Genomic DNA, 15,547 nt, shown 5'->3' with positions numbered 1-15,547 from the left:
AGGGCTAAAGAATTCCCAGAGTACTCCCATTTTCTGGTAAATTCTGAGTGTATAAATAAGCAATGTAAAATGGATTTTAGCTGAGTTTTCATAATCTAGTTTTCTCTGGATTGTCTGCAAGGTACAATGGTAATAGTTTGGTGGAGCAAATGCAGGACCTTGGCTCAAATATTGCCTCTGATGTCTGTGTGACCTTGAACAAGTAACTTCACCTTCATGGGCATTCATTTCCTCATCTATAAAATGAGGGTGGATTCATTTTGTGTACTAGATGGCTTCTAAGATCCCTTCCATTGTGCTGGAGCTGAATCATCCTGGCTCACAAGAGCCAGTTGCTAAATTTTTAGTGTGAACATTGATGCCTTGATATTTGGCAGATGCTATGAATGAGGGCTAGATTTATTGTTTTGCTGATTGTCAAGACTTAAGAAAATGGAGAAAATGTTAATAATTCAGATTAATTTTAAAAGCCTATAGTGTGTACATTTTTTGAGAACCAGTTGTAAAACATTTTCCAGCATACTCTGTGATTGTGTGTACTGCTTTACCCCTTCTCTCTCTTTTTCTCTCTCTCTTGACAAGTAAGAGGTGATAATAATTTGCACAACAATCAAAGATTTTATGGCAAAACAAAACGGTGTAATGATATTTCAAGTCTTACTGGAACAAGTCTATTTCATTGGGCCTTTTGATTTGGCTAATGATTACATTTTAATAGGTATGACACATTTGACACATTACAATCAGAGTTTATAAATTTTTTTTTAAAAGTTCTAATAGAAATGGTGGGGGAGGAGCATCATTATACGTAGATGAACAATGATTATGCATCTTTGACAGGGACTGTAACTTTTTTTTCAGATTTAACACTGCCTTATTGGGACTCTAAATTTTAATATACAAATGTGTGGGTGACATTTGCTAGGCTGAATGGAAATTTAGGACCAAAGATTTATGGTTGTAAGGGTTCTTAAAACCCCCTAATTATGATTAAACTGAGATCCATTGAGGGAAAGTGACATCCTTAATACAGATATTAAGTAGCAGAAACAAGACTCAAACCCAGATCATCTTACTGCAGGGTTTGGGGTTTTCTTGACAAAGATACTGGAATAGTTGCCATTTCCTTCTCTAGTTCCTTTGACAGATGAGAAAACAGGCCCAGGGTCCAGGGTCAGACAGCTAGTGCCTGGAGGCTGGATTTGAACTCGGGTTTTCCTGACTCTAGGCCTGATTCTACATCCACCATCCACTTAGCTGCCCTTCAGGGTCTAAGACAATATATTTCTTCTAGAGACGCCAAGGCCAAAGCTGTGTTTTCTGTTTAATCTCATGGCCTTGAGATATTCTTTGGTCCTTGTACCCAAATACTGGGGCTTGGAGCAAAGTTTATCCAATTCCATCTTGCTTGCATGATTGCTGGAGTGGGAGTTGGACTACTAAAGTGACCATGCTACTAAAAGGACTGCAGATGGAGGCCTTACTGGGGGTGCTGGAGGCTATGGATGACAAGAGAAGGGGGTACAGTAAGTGCAGCAAGCAGAAGGCACACAAGCAGACCCGTGAGAAAGGAGGCAATTAACACAAGGATATAGCTCCCCTTACCAAGGCCCACATCCTGAATGTATCTAGTTTATACCCTGTTGGTTGCTTAATTTCTTCCTTAATCAGTCTGTGAGCTCCTTGAGGGCAAGGACTATCTTCTACGTTTCTTTGAGTTCCCAGAACTTAAAATGGTACATGACATAAAGTAAATTTAATTTGACAATATTTAACTTAAAAATATTTAATAAGTGTGGACTGACTGATTGCCTGAAACTATGGCAGGATTGTTGCTTAGGAGGCAGAATTCTGAAACCTCAGGGAAGGAAACACATTGGAAAAGATGAATTATTTATATTAACTGATTAATTCCTGTTATTAATAAATCTGACCAGTTTCCAACTATGTTATGATCTTCACTATTTGCTGAGATAAACGGGGAAGAGGAGAGAAGAAAGCTGGGCCCTTAGAGAGACATGAGCCACATTTTTTATGTTTCCAAGGAATGCTCAGGGTGAGGACAGTCATTAGTCTCTTAAACACTGAACCCAGTCCAAGAGTACACAAAAACTAAGATTTGGAACCAGAAGTTGTACTTGTTTGGAAATTAATGAACCAAAGAGTAAAATCATAAAAAAGAGTATACATTTAGGGTGGGATTTTTTTTAAAAGAGATATATATTTTTGGTATTTTTGGTGGAGCATTATAGATGACCTTGCCAGATAGAGTAAATAAGAATGCTTCTTAATAAAGAACATAAAACTTTTATAAGGCAAGCTATAATAGTCATATGGTGGGGAATGGGGGAAGCACTATTAAAAGTGGAACATTAGATAAATATTGTATTTAATTTACCGACAATTTCATTTGTCAAAAAAAATCTAGTGGGAAACTGGACTCTGGACACAATTTTGATGAACAAAGGAAGGAACCTTGGAAGAAAGTGACCACCTCTGCTTGGAATTCATAATAGCACAGTAAAATAACACTAGAAATAAATATTAAAATAGCTTGATTTATGAGCATTTACAAATTAACACAGTGATCACTAAGAACCACTATGGATTGACTAAGAACAAGTAATATGAAAATACTTGCTTTTCATGTTTGATCTATTTACTATATTTGTAGATAATGAAATTGTCAAAGCATTTGACAGTCTCCCATATGTTTGTCAAGAAATATGAATTGGGGGCAGAGCCAAGTTGGTGGCTGGAAAGCAGGGACTAGCGTGAGCTCCTCACCAAGTCCCTCCAAAAACCTATAAAAAATGGCTCTGAACCAATTCTAGAACTGCAGAACCCACAAAATAGCAGAGGGAAGCAGGGCTCCAGCCCAGGACAGGCTGGATGGTTGCTGGGAAAGGTCTTTCGCGCACAGAGCTGGGAGCGGAGCAGAGCCCAGCGTAGACGGTGCGGACCAACTAGACCAGGAGCCGGGTGGAGCATGCCCTAGCGCCCTGAGTCAGTGAGCTGCAGCAGTTACCAGACTTCTCAACCCAAAAACACCAAAGACAACAGAGAAAGTTAGTGGGAAAAGCTGCTGGGGACAGAGTGAAAACAGAAGTTCCTGGTTCAGCCACCGCCCGGGGGCAGTGGAGGTAGGGCAGCTACAGAACTACAGCTGCAGTTGCTTCTGGCCCCAGGCCCACCTGGTGGGAGGAATTAAGTGGCAGATCAGAGCAGGAGTGCAGAGCCTGCTGAAGGTCTAAGTCCAGTGCACGTTGGGGGTTCTTGGGGAAGGAGGAGTGCTGGTGTGGCAGAGTTGGCACATCCCCCCAAGATTGGAACATAGTTCTCTTTACTCTACAAGCAGTCATACCCCACTGAAAAACTCAAGGGTAAAGTAAGTTGGCTGGGAACATGGCCAGGCAGCGAAAACGCACCCAGATTCAGTCTCAGACTTTGGAATCTTTCTTTGGTGACAAAGAAGACCAAAATATACAGTCAGAAGAAGTCAACAAAGTCAAAGAGCCTACAACAAAAGCCTCCAAGAAAAACATGAACTGGCCCCAGGCCATAGAAGAACTCAAAAAGGAGTTGGAAAAGCAAGTTAGAGAAGTAGAGGAAAAATTGGGAAGAGAAATGAGAAGGATGCGACAAAACCAAGAAAAACAAGTCAATGACTTGCTAAAGGAGACCCAAAAAAATACTGAAAAATATACTGAAGAAAACAACACCTGAAAAAATAGACGAACTCAAATGGCAAAAGAGCTCCAAAAAGCCAATGAGGAGAAGAATACCTTGAAAGGCAGAATAGCCAAATGGAAAAGGAGGTCCAAAAGACCACTGAAGAAAATACTACCTTAAAAATTAGACTGGAGCAAGTGGAAGCTAGTGACTTTATGAGAAATCAAGATATCATAAAACAGAACCAAAGGAATGAAAAAATGGAAGACAATGTCAAATATCTCATTGGAAAAACCACTGACCTGGAAAATAGATCCAGGAGAGATAATTTAAAAATTATTGGACTACCTGAAAGCCATGATCAAAAAAAGAGCCTAGATACCATCTTTCAAGAATTATCAAGGAGAACTGCCCTGATATTCTAGAGCAACAGGGCAAAACAGAAATTGAAAGAATCCACAGATCACCTCCTCAAATAGATCCCAAAAAGAAATCTCCTAGGAATATTGTTGCAAAAAAAGAAATATGAATTATTTATATTATAGTCATGTTGATCACATGACTAAGAATTCTCATTAGTTGTCGTATATAAATTTAAATTTATAAATAGATTTAAATAAATTTAAATTCCTGGGTTTTGTTATTGGCTCTGTTATCACATGCGCCACAATGGTATTACTGATAAAAAATAATAACTGATTTATATATCTGACATTTTAAAACAATGAATTTAATCAGTGACACAGAAAGGGCAAGATTACCAAATATTCAAATGATAGAAAGCTGGGAAATATATTAATATAATTGATGACACCTTTGAGGTTTAAGATTATCATGGCAGACTGGGCTGAAACAAATCAGATTTGATTTAACAATAATAAATCTCAATACTTGCATTTGGGTTCAAAAACTAAACTTCTGAAATACACGATGGAAGAAAGATATGTTGGAAACAGTTAATGTGAAAACTATGTAAAAGCTTAGTTATTCACAACACTAATGTAACTCCTAAAAAGAAAATGCAAATGTGGGCTGAATTATAAAATACAGAAATCTGCACTTGCCAGAACATACATGCAATAATTTGCTCAGGTCTGAGAACAGGAATTTACTAAAGGCACCGACAAACTGGGATTGGTTCAGTAGTGGGGGGTGGGTAGCACAGGGAGGCAGGGTTTCTATCTCATTCACCCCAATTCCCTATTCTGTTGATAGTACTGTCAATACTCCAGTCACACAGGCTGGAAATACCAGTTTTAGGCTCTTTACTCTTCTTTACTACCCACATCCAATAAGTTTTCAAATCCTGTCAATTCTATCCCCACAATAGCCCTCACATTTGGCCCCTCATTTCATTTACACAGCCTCCACCCCAATATAGGCCCTTATCACTTCCTGCACAGACTATTGTAATGGCCTTCTTACAGTTTTCCCAGCCAGTAATCTCTTCATACTTCATACCATTGCTGGAATAATTCTAATACTCAAGTCATGAAAACCTTTCACACCTCTAGTAAAAAATCCCTCAGGAACTCCCTAATTTCTTACAGGATGTGTAAACTTTTAAGCTTGCCACTTAGGAAAACAAGAAAACCAACCTATTTTCATAGCTTTTTTGCTTTATCGCATATTCTTTTTCTACATATACTTCAAATTCCAGACACTCTGGACAACTGCTGTCAAACCAAATTTTGTCCTGTTGTTGCCTGTCTCTGTATACTTTAGTTGTTGTTTGTCTTTCATTTTTGGAGAAGATCAATGACATCATGTAGTGAAAGTCAGGACAACTAGCAATGGCCCAGGTTGCAGTGGTTGTCCTTGGCATCTTTGATGCCTAACCAAGCTCCAAGCACTCCACAGCACCTGCTTCCATTGCCTTTATGGCCATTGGAACAAATTGTTCTCATCTGCCCACTCCTCTGGGGTAAGTCTTAATAAGTCACTGCCCATGCTTGGAAGATACTTTTCCCTCATGTCCAACTGTTGAAATCCTTCCCTTTCTTTAAGGTAATGCCTGGGTACTGACTCTTCATGCTGCTTCTTGAGTCAGAGGACTTGGGTTCAAATCCTGCCTTTCTCACTTAACACTATCCGTGTTAATTTAGATAAATCACGTAACTTCTCTGGGATATAGTTTCCTCATCTGTAAAATGAGGAGTCTAGATTAGAAAGTCTTTAAAGTCCCCTTCAGCTCTATATTTATGATTCTATCAGCCTTCTTGAAGATCTTCCTGAGCCCTCAAGTTGAAAGTGAGCTCTTCCTCCAAAAATTTCCCTAAAACACTATCTAAACTCTTTCTTTGCCCCGATCACACTTGATTTTACATTATACTTATTTATGTATATACCACATCCCTCCAATAGCCTGCCTAGTGCAACACCTTGCACAAAATAAGGTGTTAAATAAGGGTTTGCTGACCAGTCTCAGAAGGTGATATTGCCATCAAGAAACTACCTGCCAGAAGGCCATTTTTGTATATCCAAATAGACTTACAAATTAATTCAGTCAAACATTTAAGAAGAATCAGCATCTGTTATAAAAATTATTCTTGAAGATAAATATTTTACTGAACTCCTTCTATGAGGTAACTATGCCTCTAATATTGGTGGAGAAATGTTAAATAAAATCCTAGTAAAAAGACTAAGGTAACATATCCAAAATTTATTTATTATGACAAAGTTGAAGTTATACCAGGAATACAAAGATGGCTCAACACTGGGAAAACAATTAGCCTAAGCAATCTTATTAGAAGGAAAGCAACCAAAATCACATAATGTAAAAGCAGGGTTTGATAAAATACAGTGTTCATTTATGCTACACCCCACCCCCCAACACACACACACATACGAGGAAAGATATAGAAGATCCATTTAAAATGTCTGAATTGTAATCGCAAAAAAATTTCAATTGTTTTATTCCATAAACCTACTTTAAAGTACTCATAACCAATGTATTCCAACTTAGTATCCTTTTAGACTGACTTAGTTAAGTATACCTGCTTGTTCTTGCCCTTAAAACTTGTGTTTAGAGCCCCAAACCCAAAAGACTGATGAAAAATCCTTCCCTTGGTCCAAATAACTGCATTATCCCAATTAAAAATTTTGTAAAACACTGTTTTTTGGAATAGATTTTTATAAAATTTTAGATTAGTTTAAAAATTGTTTTTAATTAAAATGGCTTAAAGGAATGGTGGCTCCCTGACAATTTACCTCTCTGTAGCATAAATTATCCAGGAGGATGCTAGTTGTAAGACATTAATTTAAAAAACAAATAAGCAAGCAGAAAATCTTATTAATAAAATATCAACAATTTTCTTAGTGAGACTCAAATTATTCTCATGGATATCATAGGAACTTTCAGTTTTTCTAAGATGTGCCATTTTAATATGATAAAAAGAATGTTACAACTATTGGCAATGGAATAATCTCAGAAGTTTTCTCAATAAATGCAGGGACAAACTGAGGAGATCTCCTCATCTCATTTAAGTGACATAGTTCTAGGAGTGCCAACAACAGCAAGTATGACAAGTTAAAAAAGTTAAAGGCAACCACATTAGCAAAGAGAGGACAATATCTATTTGCAAATGATATGATAGTTTACATAAAAGACACCAGATAATCAGTGAAGAATACAACGGAAACCATTAATAGCATTAGTAAAGTAGGGGAAAAATGGTATTAAATCCTGAAAACTTGTCAGCATTTCTATAAAGTACAGGGGCAACTGGGTGTCCCAGTGGGTAGAATGCTGGATCTAGAATCAGGAACACCTGCGTGAATCAATGCTTTTAAACTATTTGATGAATTGAAATTGTAGCATTTGAAATTGAATTGTAGTATTTCAACCCTTCCACATATATTACTATAGTCCAGCAAATCACTTGTAATTCATTGGACTACTCCGTTCAGTGGGAGGAAAACTTAGCCACTTAGCACTTACCCCACAATGTTGTGCGGCTAGTGTTCAGCATTATGGTGATCTCTTATCCTTCTGTGTTCCCTTGGCCTGACCTAATCCCTTGTTCTATAAATCAATAAATTTAATCCATGTTTTCTTTGTCAAATGAAGACTCCTCTTAGTCTCTAAATGTTTACTTGTTTTTAACATGAAAAATAATTAAATATAAAAACAAAAGAAATATTCTTACCAAGAAGACAATGTTAGTGTTTTGATAGAGAGCTCGGGCTACACAGATTCTTTGTCGTTGGCCTCCACTTAAGTTAATCCCCTAATAAATAAAATAGATTATAAATATCAGTCATCTGAGCAAACAAAATGATTTGAGTATGACAAGCCATAAAAGTCAAAACTATTTTTTAACTAAAACTATTCTTCTTAATACTAGAAATTTAGTAATTTCTAATATTGTAAGTTTAAATCACTTCTATGGAGAAGGGAAGGGGGAAAGAAAAAGCATTTATATAGTGCCTACTACATGCCAGACACTGTAATAAGCCCTTTACAGATATTATTTCATTTAATCCTTACAACAACCTTGCGAAAGAGATACTGTTTTTTTCCTCATTTTACAGCTGAGGAAATGGGAGGCAAATAGAGGCTAAGTGACTTGTTCAAAATCCTACAACTTAAAAGTATCTGAAAATCAAATTTGAATTCAGGTCTTCCTGACTCCAGGCCCACAGCTCTACTCACTACACCATTTGTCTACCTCCAATTGATGTTGATGGGACATTCACAAGATGATGACTCCACTGACTAAAATTTTAATTAACTCAAGACAAGTTTTATATTTACTAGTAAATAGAACTTTTGTTCTATAGACACGTGGCTATTTAATAACAAATAAATGATTAGTATTATTCATAAAAAGAAACATAATAATAAATAATAATAGTGATTGTTATGTGTCTATTATTATGTTTCTTTTTCCTAAAATTACTCATCGCTTCTTTACTTTAGATTTATGTTATAAGTTACTGTCTCAGGAAAGATTCTCTGTTTGGCAACATTTTCTCTTAGTCGAATAGTCAAAGTTTCAGGCTGGAGAAATATTTCAGGATTTGCTTGAATATCAGAGATGGGTCTAAGGCAATTTTCACATAATGATAGAAAGGCATTCTGTCAAGGAACATATATAGAGGACTGCAGAGTAAAAAGTTATAGACACAATACCAATTACCAATGCACAAACTATGCACAGTTAACATAACACTCAATAAAAACATTTTGGTCAACAGGAGGATGTCATGTTTCACACTTGTTTTATAACTCTCAGGGTGCCTAGTACAGTATTAAGAAAATAGTAATCACCTAATAAACACTTTTTGAATTGAATCAGGTACTGAATGTGTTTCCTGCCAAACTGTTTGTGAGGGGCTGTTATAAGCAGTCTACATTTAACCCAATGATTAGATGGGATGGGTACTATTCTGTAGATATTTAAGGAGTACTTAATCTTACCCTGAAAACTGCTGGCTGGTGTTCCCACCAAGGATGCTCTTTAATCCCTCTATCCCAGTATATTTGCCCCACATAATCACAATTCTACAAAAATGGGAGACCAACTGTTCCTGTCGGTTCATTTCTCCTTGAATTGTCCTGGGCGCCCTTAGTCAGACTCTCAAAATCATTTCAATGGTCCATAAGAGAAAGCCTTTCGAAAACAGAACTACATTTTGGTGGGTTGCGAGGTGGTATTTAAGAGAGGAGGACTCAGGCAATTTCCTTAAGTATTTATAGTGATTGAGGGATTGGAAGTTTTCTCAGTCTAGTGATCTATAAAGGGCCATTTTTGCCAAAGCCCAGGGGTGTACAGCATTAGAAGCCATTTGCAGTCCTGTTTCTAGCACTAGTGAAATACATACTGCTTAGGATCTAAGCTCTTATAATACTTCATGGGAAATTAATGAGAAGATTAAAAGCTTTTCTCCATACTGTCTTTTATTTAAATAACAATATATTATGTTTAATATATTTAACATATTTAAATATTACATGCATATAATTATAGATTTACATGGATTATCTAACTCTTAACTTACCCTTTCTCCAATTTCAGTTTGGTCTCCAAATGGCAACAAATCAATATCTGGCTGAAGAGAACAGGCATCAGTGACAGCTTTGTACCTTCAGAGAAAAGATGAATTTTATTCTTGGGTTCTAAAGCTTGGTAACTAAATTCTAGAAGCATGGTAGCTATAAGCTGCAGCCCTACTAATCTTGGGCAAACACAAAAGTAGACAATATCACATTATTGTAGGCGATTTACAAATGTTAGTGCAAGTTTCATTCTTTTTAAGACCTGTCCATATACTAAGTGAAATACAGAAAATTGCTTAAATTTGTGGTCAGGTGACACAGCAAATCATTAGGGTCTTTTTCTCTATAGTCTTTCCCTTGAAGAGCTCAATCAGCTCTCATGGCCTCATCAGAGGCAACTAGGACGCACAGTGAATAGGGTTGAGATTGCAGTCAGGAAGATCTTATTTCAAATCTAGCCCCAGACACTTAATAGCCTGTGTGACTTTGGGCAAGTAAATTAACTTTCTTCTGCCTCAGTTTCCTCAACTGTAAAATGGGGGAAAATGGGTGTTATGAAGCTCAAATAATATAATACTTGTCAAGCACTTAGCACAGTGCCTTGCACATTCTAGGCTCCTAATAAATGCTTATTCCCTCAATCTTGACTATCACTTCCATGATGATTCAAAAATCAGGATGTTCAGTCCTATGCACTCTCCTGACTTCCAGTCTCAAAGCCCACTGACTGTTCCCGTTTATTTGGATGTTTCTAAATCTGCCAGGTTCAAAACCTATCCCAATCAAACTAGCTCTTCTTCCTGCCTTTCCTTTTCTCTTATGTGCCATCAGTTTTGAAATTTTGAAGTCATCCTTGACTTCATAGTATCTTATCAAGCCCACCTTTAAAACATTTCTTGTACCTATGACTTATTTTCTGTTCCCATTGCCATCATACTAGCCTACTATCACCTCTTGTCTCCATGTCCCCAGTATTCCCCTCCCAATTCCACTTCATTCTACATCTTGCCATTAGACTGATTTTCCTGAAAAAAATGCCATGATAAAAACCTGAAGAGATACACCATTGCTTATAGGTTAAAGTATAAAGTCATTAGTCTGAAATTCAAGGTCCTTCACAATTTGGCCTCCAACTATCTTTGCAAGATTATATTCCCTTTATATAAACTATCTACTTCAGTCAGATGTGAATGTGAGAGAGAAGGAAAGGAGGAATCATGGATGACTACAAAGTTTTTAGCTTAGATTACTAGGAGAATGATGGAATGTTCCAGGAATAGAAAAGACAGGAACCCTATGCCCTGACCATATCTTGGATCTTGAATAATCCTCACTTTATTAGATTGTTCCAACTTCATAGAATATCCTCCACCATCTTCTACATAATTATTCAGATCAAGCACTCTCTTTTAGATTCTTCTTGTGCTAATGAAGACAACTGTTTGGTCACATAAGATTAATGGAGGAGACTCAGGTTCTTAGAACAATAATAAGCCATAAAGTGGTGGCAAAACTAGTGTGGGCATACCTTCTCACCACTGGATAACAGTGCCTGATAAACTACTGAGATATGGTGCTCTTTGGCTGCTACCAGTGCCTGGAATCCTCTCCCTCAGTCCCATAATGGTACTTCCTATCCATCAAGTCACCCCTTCCCTTCAAATTCCCTCTTACTTTTCTGTTTCTATACCCCCTTTCCCAATATGTAATGAATAAACACACATACACACATATTTGTATATATACACATACACATGCATGTACGTGTGTTGATTCATTACATATTCATATATACACATGTGTGTTCATTTATACATGTGTGAATACAAGAGTCCAAATGATGAAAGACAGGCTTAAACTTTCCATTCAATCCTATTTTTCGTGTGGAGGCCCCATTTATATTGGTGGTATATCATGGAAATAGGCATAGGAGAGGGAAATCAGGGAAATCTATTTGATCAACCATTTGAAAAACTGGTCACATAAACTAAAAAGAATTAGTCTTTTGTATTTTGATCAATATCGATGATGAATTCATAATCACCTCTGCTTATTGAAAGGACTCCCAAAGGTAATATTTTCTTCTACTGTAGCATTCAATAGCCAGGGCTTCTGAGCTGCATAGGCCACAGAGTACCTGTTCCTACTGCAAAATTGGGGAAAAAAACAAGTAAACAAAAATGACAACAAGGTGACATAAAGAGGGGGCATTTTTTTTTCACTTGTAGCTGTAAGTCAAAAGGTCCAAAAACAAATAAAAAAGGGTCTAAAGGGGTCATTTTCAAAATCCACCCATCTTGTTGATTAGTTGTGTTGTTAATACCTCATCTAAAGGGGCTAGCATTTGATCAAACTGGAATATAAGGTGCATTTTTCTGTGCAGAAAATTTATACGTGTAAGAAACTACATTTGAATGTAAACTTTTAAACTTTAAATGTCCAAGTTATAGGAAAGTAAAATTTAAAATGAAATATATAAACTGACTTTTCATGGTTAATGTATATATAAATAGTCATTAAATTTAATAGCCATGAACTATCTTTAATAGCCACATATTTTCAAAATTCTAGTTAAGCCACTGTCCCTATGCGTTGCTTTTTTTTCTGTAGATGACCCTTCAAAAAAGGGCAGACTTCCCTCAGTACCATAATAGATCAATATGTTTTGTGGCTTAGTCACATTTTAAAAGTATATTTTGAATGCTTATATATTACATTAACCTAAGACATTGTTATCATAAAGAATAATCTGTTAAAAATTACATTTAAGTAAAATGCATTTTAATACATATTGAAAGAGTTTATACAACAAAATGATTACAAAGTTATCCTTTTTAATCTTGGAAATCATACCAGATGTCTGTGCATCAGATATTCAGTAATTAAGGAACTACCTTCTTTAGAATAAGATGGAATTTGAGGGCCAGTTCAGTTTTAAGTCAAACTTTCAATGTTAGTTTGAAATAAGTAAGTGCAACTTAAGGTTAAGAAAGAAAGAGTAGTTGTAGTATATGAAATATTAGTTAGAAACGCTGTTGTCCTATAGTATCGATTTTAAGAGTTTAAAAGATGTGAAAATATAATAAATGCAGATATTGCTTCTTAGATGGATGTATTCATACTCATGCAGTGGTGACCAACCTTGGGCACAAGAACCCATTCTGATTCTTTAGGTTTTTAGCATTGCTGCTTCTGGGTCTCCTTCCTTATCTGAGTAAGGATATTCAGATATCCAATGCTCCATTATTATTTAGTTCCCATTCCCACTTGCAATTTTATATAGACAGACTCTAATCCCAATTTGGTTAAAAAAAACAGTATGAATTTTAGCTGAGATCAAGATGTATGCAACTTACTGTGCACAAACTCTCTGGCCCAATAAGCCTATTTCTGCTAAATTGATAGTTGTGCCTAATCAGGTTGAGAACCACTGCCCTTAAAATTTGGCTAACGCATTCTCGTGAATGATTTGTTACATGAAAAGAACAAAATGACCAGGAAGTAAAAGGTTAAGTTTCAAGGAAAGTTTGAGAAAGAAAGTTATTTTTATTAAGCACAGTTAAAACAGAAATAATACCTTCTGATTGCTTCAATAGAAGGTTCTGATTCATTTACACTGCAAGTATGGTAAACAATGTTCATTATTCAAGAAATGGATATAATGATTGTGTACACATTTTATGTAAGGGGTACAGTAAACATTAGGTATAGTAAATACTTAAATTCCTAATATAATTTTTATTTTGATTTCAAAAAGAAATGCAGGTTAGAATTCCATAACAATAAACTAGACATAAAATGCTCCTCTTCTATGACTAAGCTAATGTTTAGTGAACAATACTATTCTCATCCATAACAGATACTGTTGTGACTAGATTCAAGTGATTATGAATGTATCTAGCTCTAGCACTGTTACAAGTCAACCTGAGCAAGTCATTTTATCTTCCTCGGTAATATTTTCCTCATTGGTGTTGACTCTTTCATTTCTAATATTCCAGGTAAATCTATCTAAATTCTGCTAATGAAGATGAACAATAACACAATACTCCAATAACCCAATAACGAGATATTCCAAAACTAAATTACACTTGAATGATGAATATATTATATGGTTTGGGGGTAACTATTTTCATTTGAACTGTGTTCATATTAATATTTTCTGAATATATACCAACTCATAGGTAGTTGCCAGAAGTATGCTTTGTAAGGGATTGTGCTATCTAGTAGTATGCTGGCATGGGTTTAAAATTATACCACAGTAATTAAGGGCCGTCTGTGTAAGAATAAATCCAATTAGGAGTAACTCATTCAAAAGTGATAAAAATGAATAATTGACAGATTTTGTCCCACAATGTAGATGAGAACAGAGATGTAGCCAGTGCAACAACCACAACAATACCTTCCCTTGCCAATCTGCTGATGGTTGAAATTCACTGAACCACAATGGCTGGTGGGTTGGGGAGAAGCTTTTCACTATTCAATTACAAATAAGGTTAAAATACAAATACCATTGGCAGTTAATGTATTAACTTCATACTAATTCTTGCATATCTGACATCAGAGTTTTGCCTGAGAGCAGGCTTTGAAAGAGAGGAAAAAAATTATAAAAACCAAAAACATATGAACTGAGAAGACAAAGAAGGTGACATCAAAGAATAGGAAAGACAAATTTCTGATTTCTTCATAACTTTATCTTGAGTTTACTTGCAGCTGATAATGTCTTGGAGTCCGTCAAAGTCATATATGTACAAAGCCTTGGGCACTAGGATTTTATTAATGCTGCTTAAGGGCCTTACACTTTATTGTTTTTATTGGAATTACACATTGCAGACCAGGGCTCACTGACAAATGATAGTCCAGTCTTGAGGTTTTTGTAATAGTCCCTCAGAATCACCAAATAGAGACAAAGGAAAACAAAAGGATTATTTTAAGTTTCCCTGGTTAGCCAATAACCTTCCACCACTACAGCAGAGGTAAGTGGTTCAAAGTAAATACTTTAGGACAGTCTAGTTTTGTTGTTATGAAACTGTATCTATGTCACTGCTTCCATTTATTTTTCCTTGATTTTTTTTGAAACTTCCTGGTAGGTATGGTCTGGACATAAAGTAAAACTCTTTTCTCTATAGGGAAAAAAAAAACTTCCCAAAGCAACAAGTTAGAGAACTTACTGCATCTGTTATCCTCCATGAAAAATTAAAAATAAAACTCAAAAAGCCAGGAAGCAGAGAGGTCTTCCTTGGAAAATGGTGGGAAGGTAATTTTGGTCAAGTGTAGTTTTTGTTTTGTTTCATTATTATTTCCCAAGTAAGCATATTGATCATGTTTGGCATAATGGCTAGGCTTGGAATCTGGAAGATTCAAATTCCATCTCTGATGTTTGCTACTGTGTAATCCTGGGGAAGTCATTGAACTTTATCAGCTAAGTCACTTATTGGTTGAGACCTGTATGGGGGAGGAGTCCCCTGTTCTGCTGAGGCAAAGGAGCTGCTTCCCTGCATTGTCAGCTTTCACTGTCAATAAGAATTATGTCCCCATCCCTTTTATCCCAATTGATTTTTATAATAAAATAACTCTTAGATCAACTGTTTGACCTCATTTTATTGTATCTATTTTAATGTTTTTCCTGGATAGAAATATATTAATTAATAATTCCAAGCTTTAAAAATGAAATAATTTTCAGCCCTTTACACATTCTTAATATATAAATATATAATTTTCTCAGAAAAGGAGGAAGACTATGTTTTGCTGTTAGAAAGACAAGGAGTTTATACTAATTACCTTAGGTGTTCTTTTGTAATCACCTTATATTAAGGTAGTCTGAAATTGTCAGCAAATTCATTTTTTGGTCAGCTACAGTATTCATTTCAATATAAG

The 15,547-nt window shown here is 35.9% G+C and overlaps 1 protein-coding gene across 4 annotated transcripts in view; it reads right to left on the bottom strand.

The window, feature by feature from the left end:
* Positions 1-15,547, bottom strand: part of ABCC9 (ATP binding cassette subfamily C member 9) — a 199,270-nt gene that overhangs the window by 79,456 nt on the left and 104,267 nt on the right. For 3 of the 4 annotated variants that reach the window (XM_036759015.1, XM_036759014.1, XM_036759017.1), the window contains exons 18-21: positions 13,251-13,289; positions 11,718-11,819; positions 9,676-9,760; positions 7,821-7,901 (exon numbers count right to left, since the gene is read on the bottom strand). In XM_036759015.1, the coding sequence (XP_036614910.1) occupies positions 7,821-7,901; positions 9,676-9,760; positions 11,718-11,819; positions 13,251-13,289 (307 nt within the window). The remainder of the gene's footprint in view (positions 1-7,820; positions 7,902-9,675; positions 9,761-11,717; positions 11,820-13,250; positions 13,290-15,547) is intronic. The other variant, XM_036759018.1, reaches the window with a different exon arrangement.

The sequence above is a fragment of the Trichosurus vulpecula genome, chromosome 5 (assembly GCF_011100635.1).
Source record: "Trichosurus vulpecula isolate mTriVul1 chromosome 5, mTriVul1.pri, whole genome shotgun sequence".
NCBI lineage: Eukaryota > Metazoa > Chordata > Mammalia > Diprotodontia > Phalangeridae > Trichosurus > Trichosurus vulpecula.
This window is presented reverse-complemented; position numbering and strand designations above follow the sequence as displayed.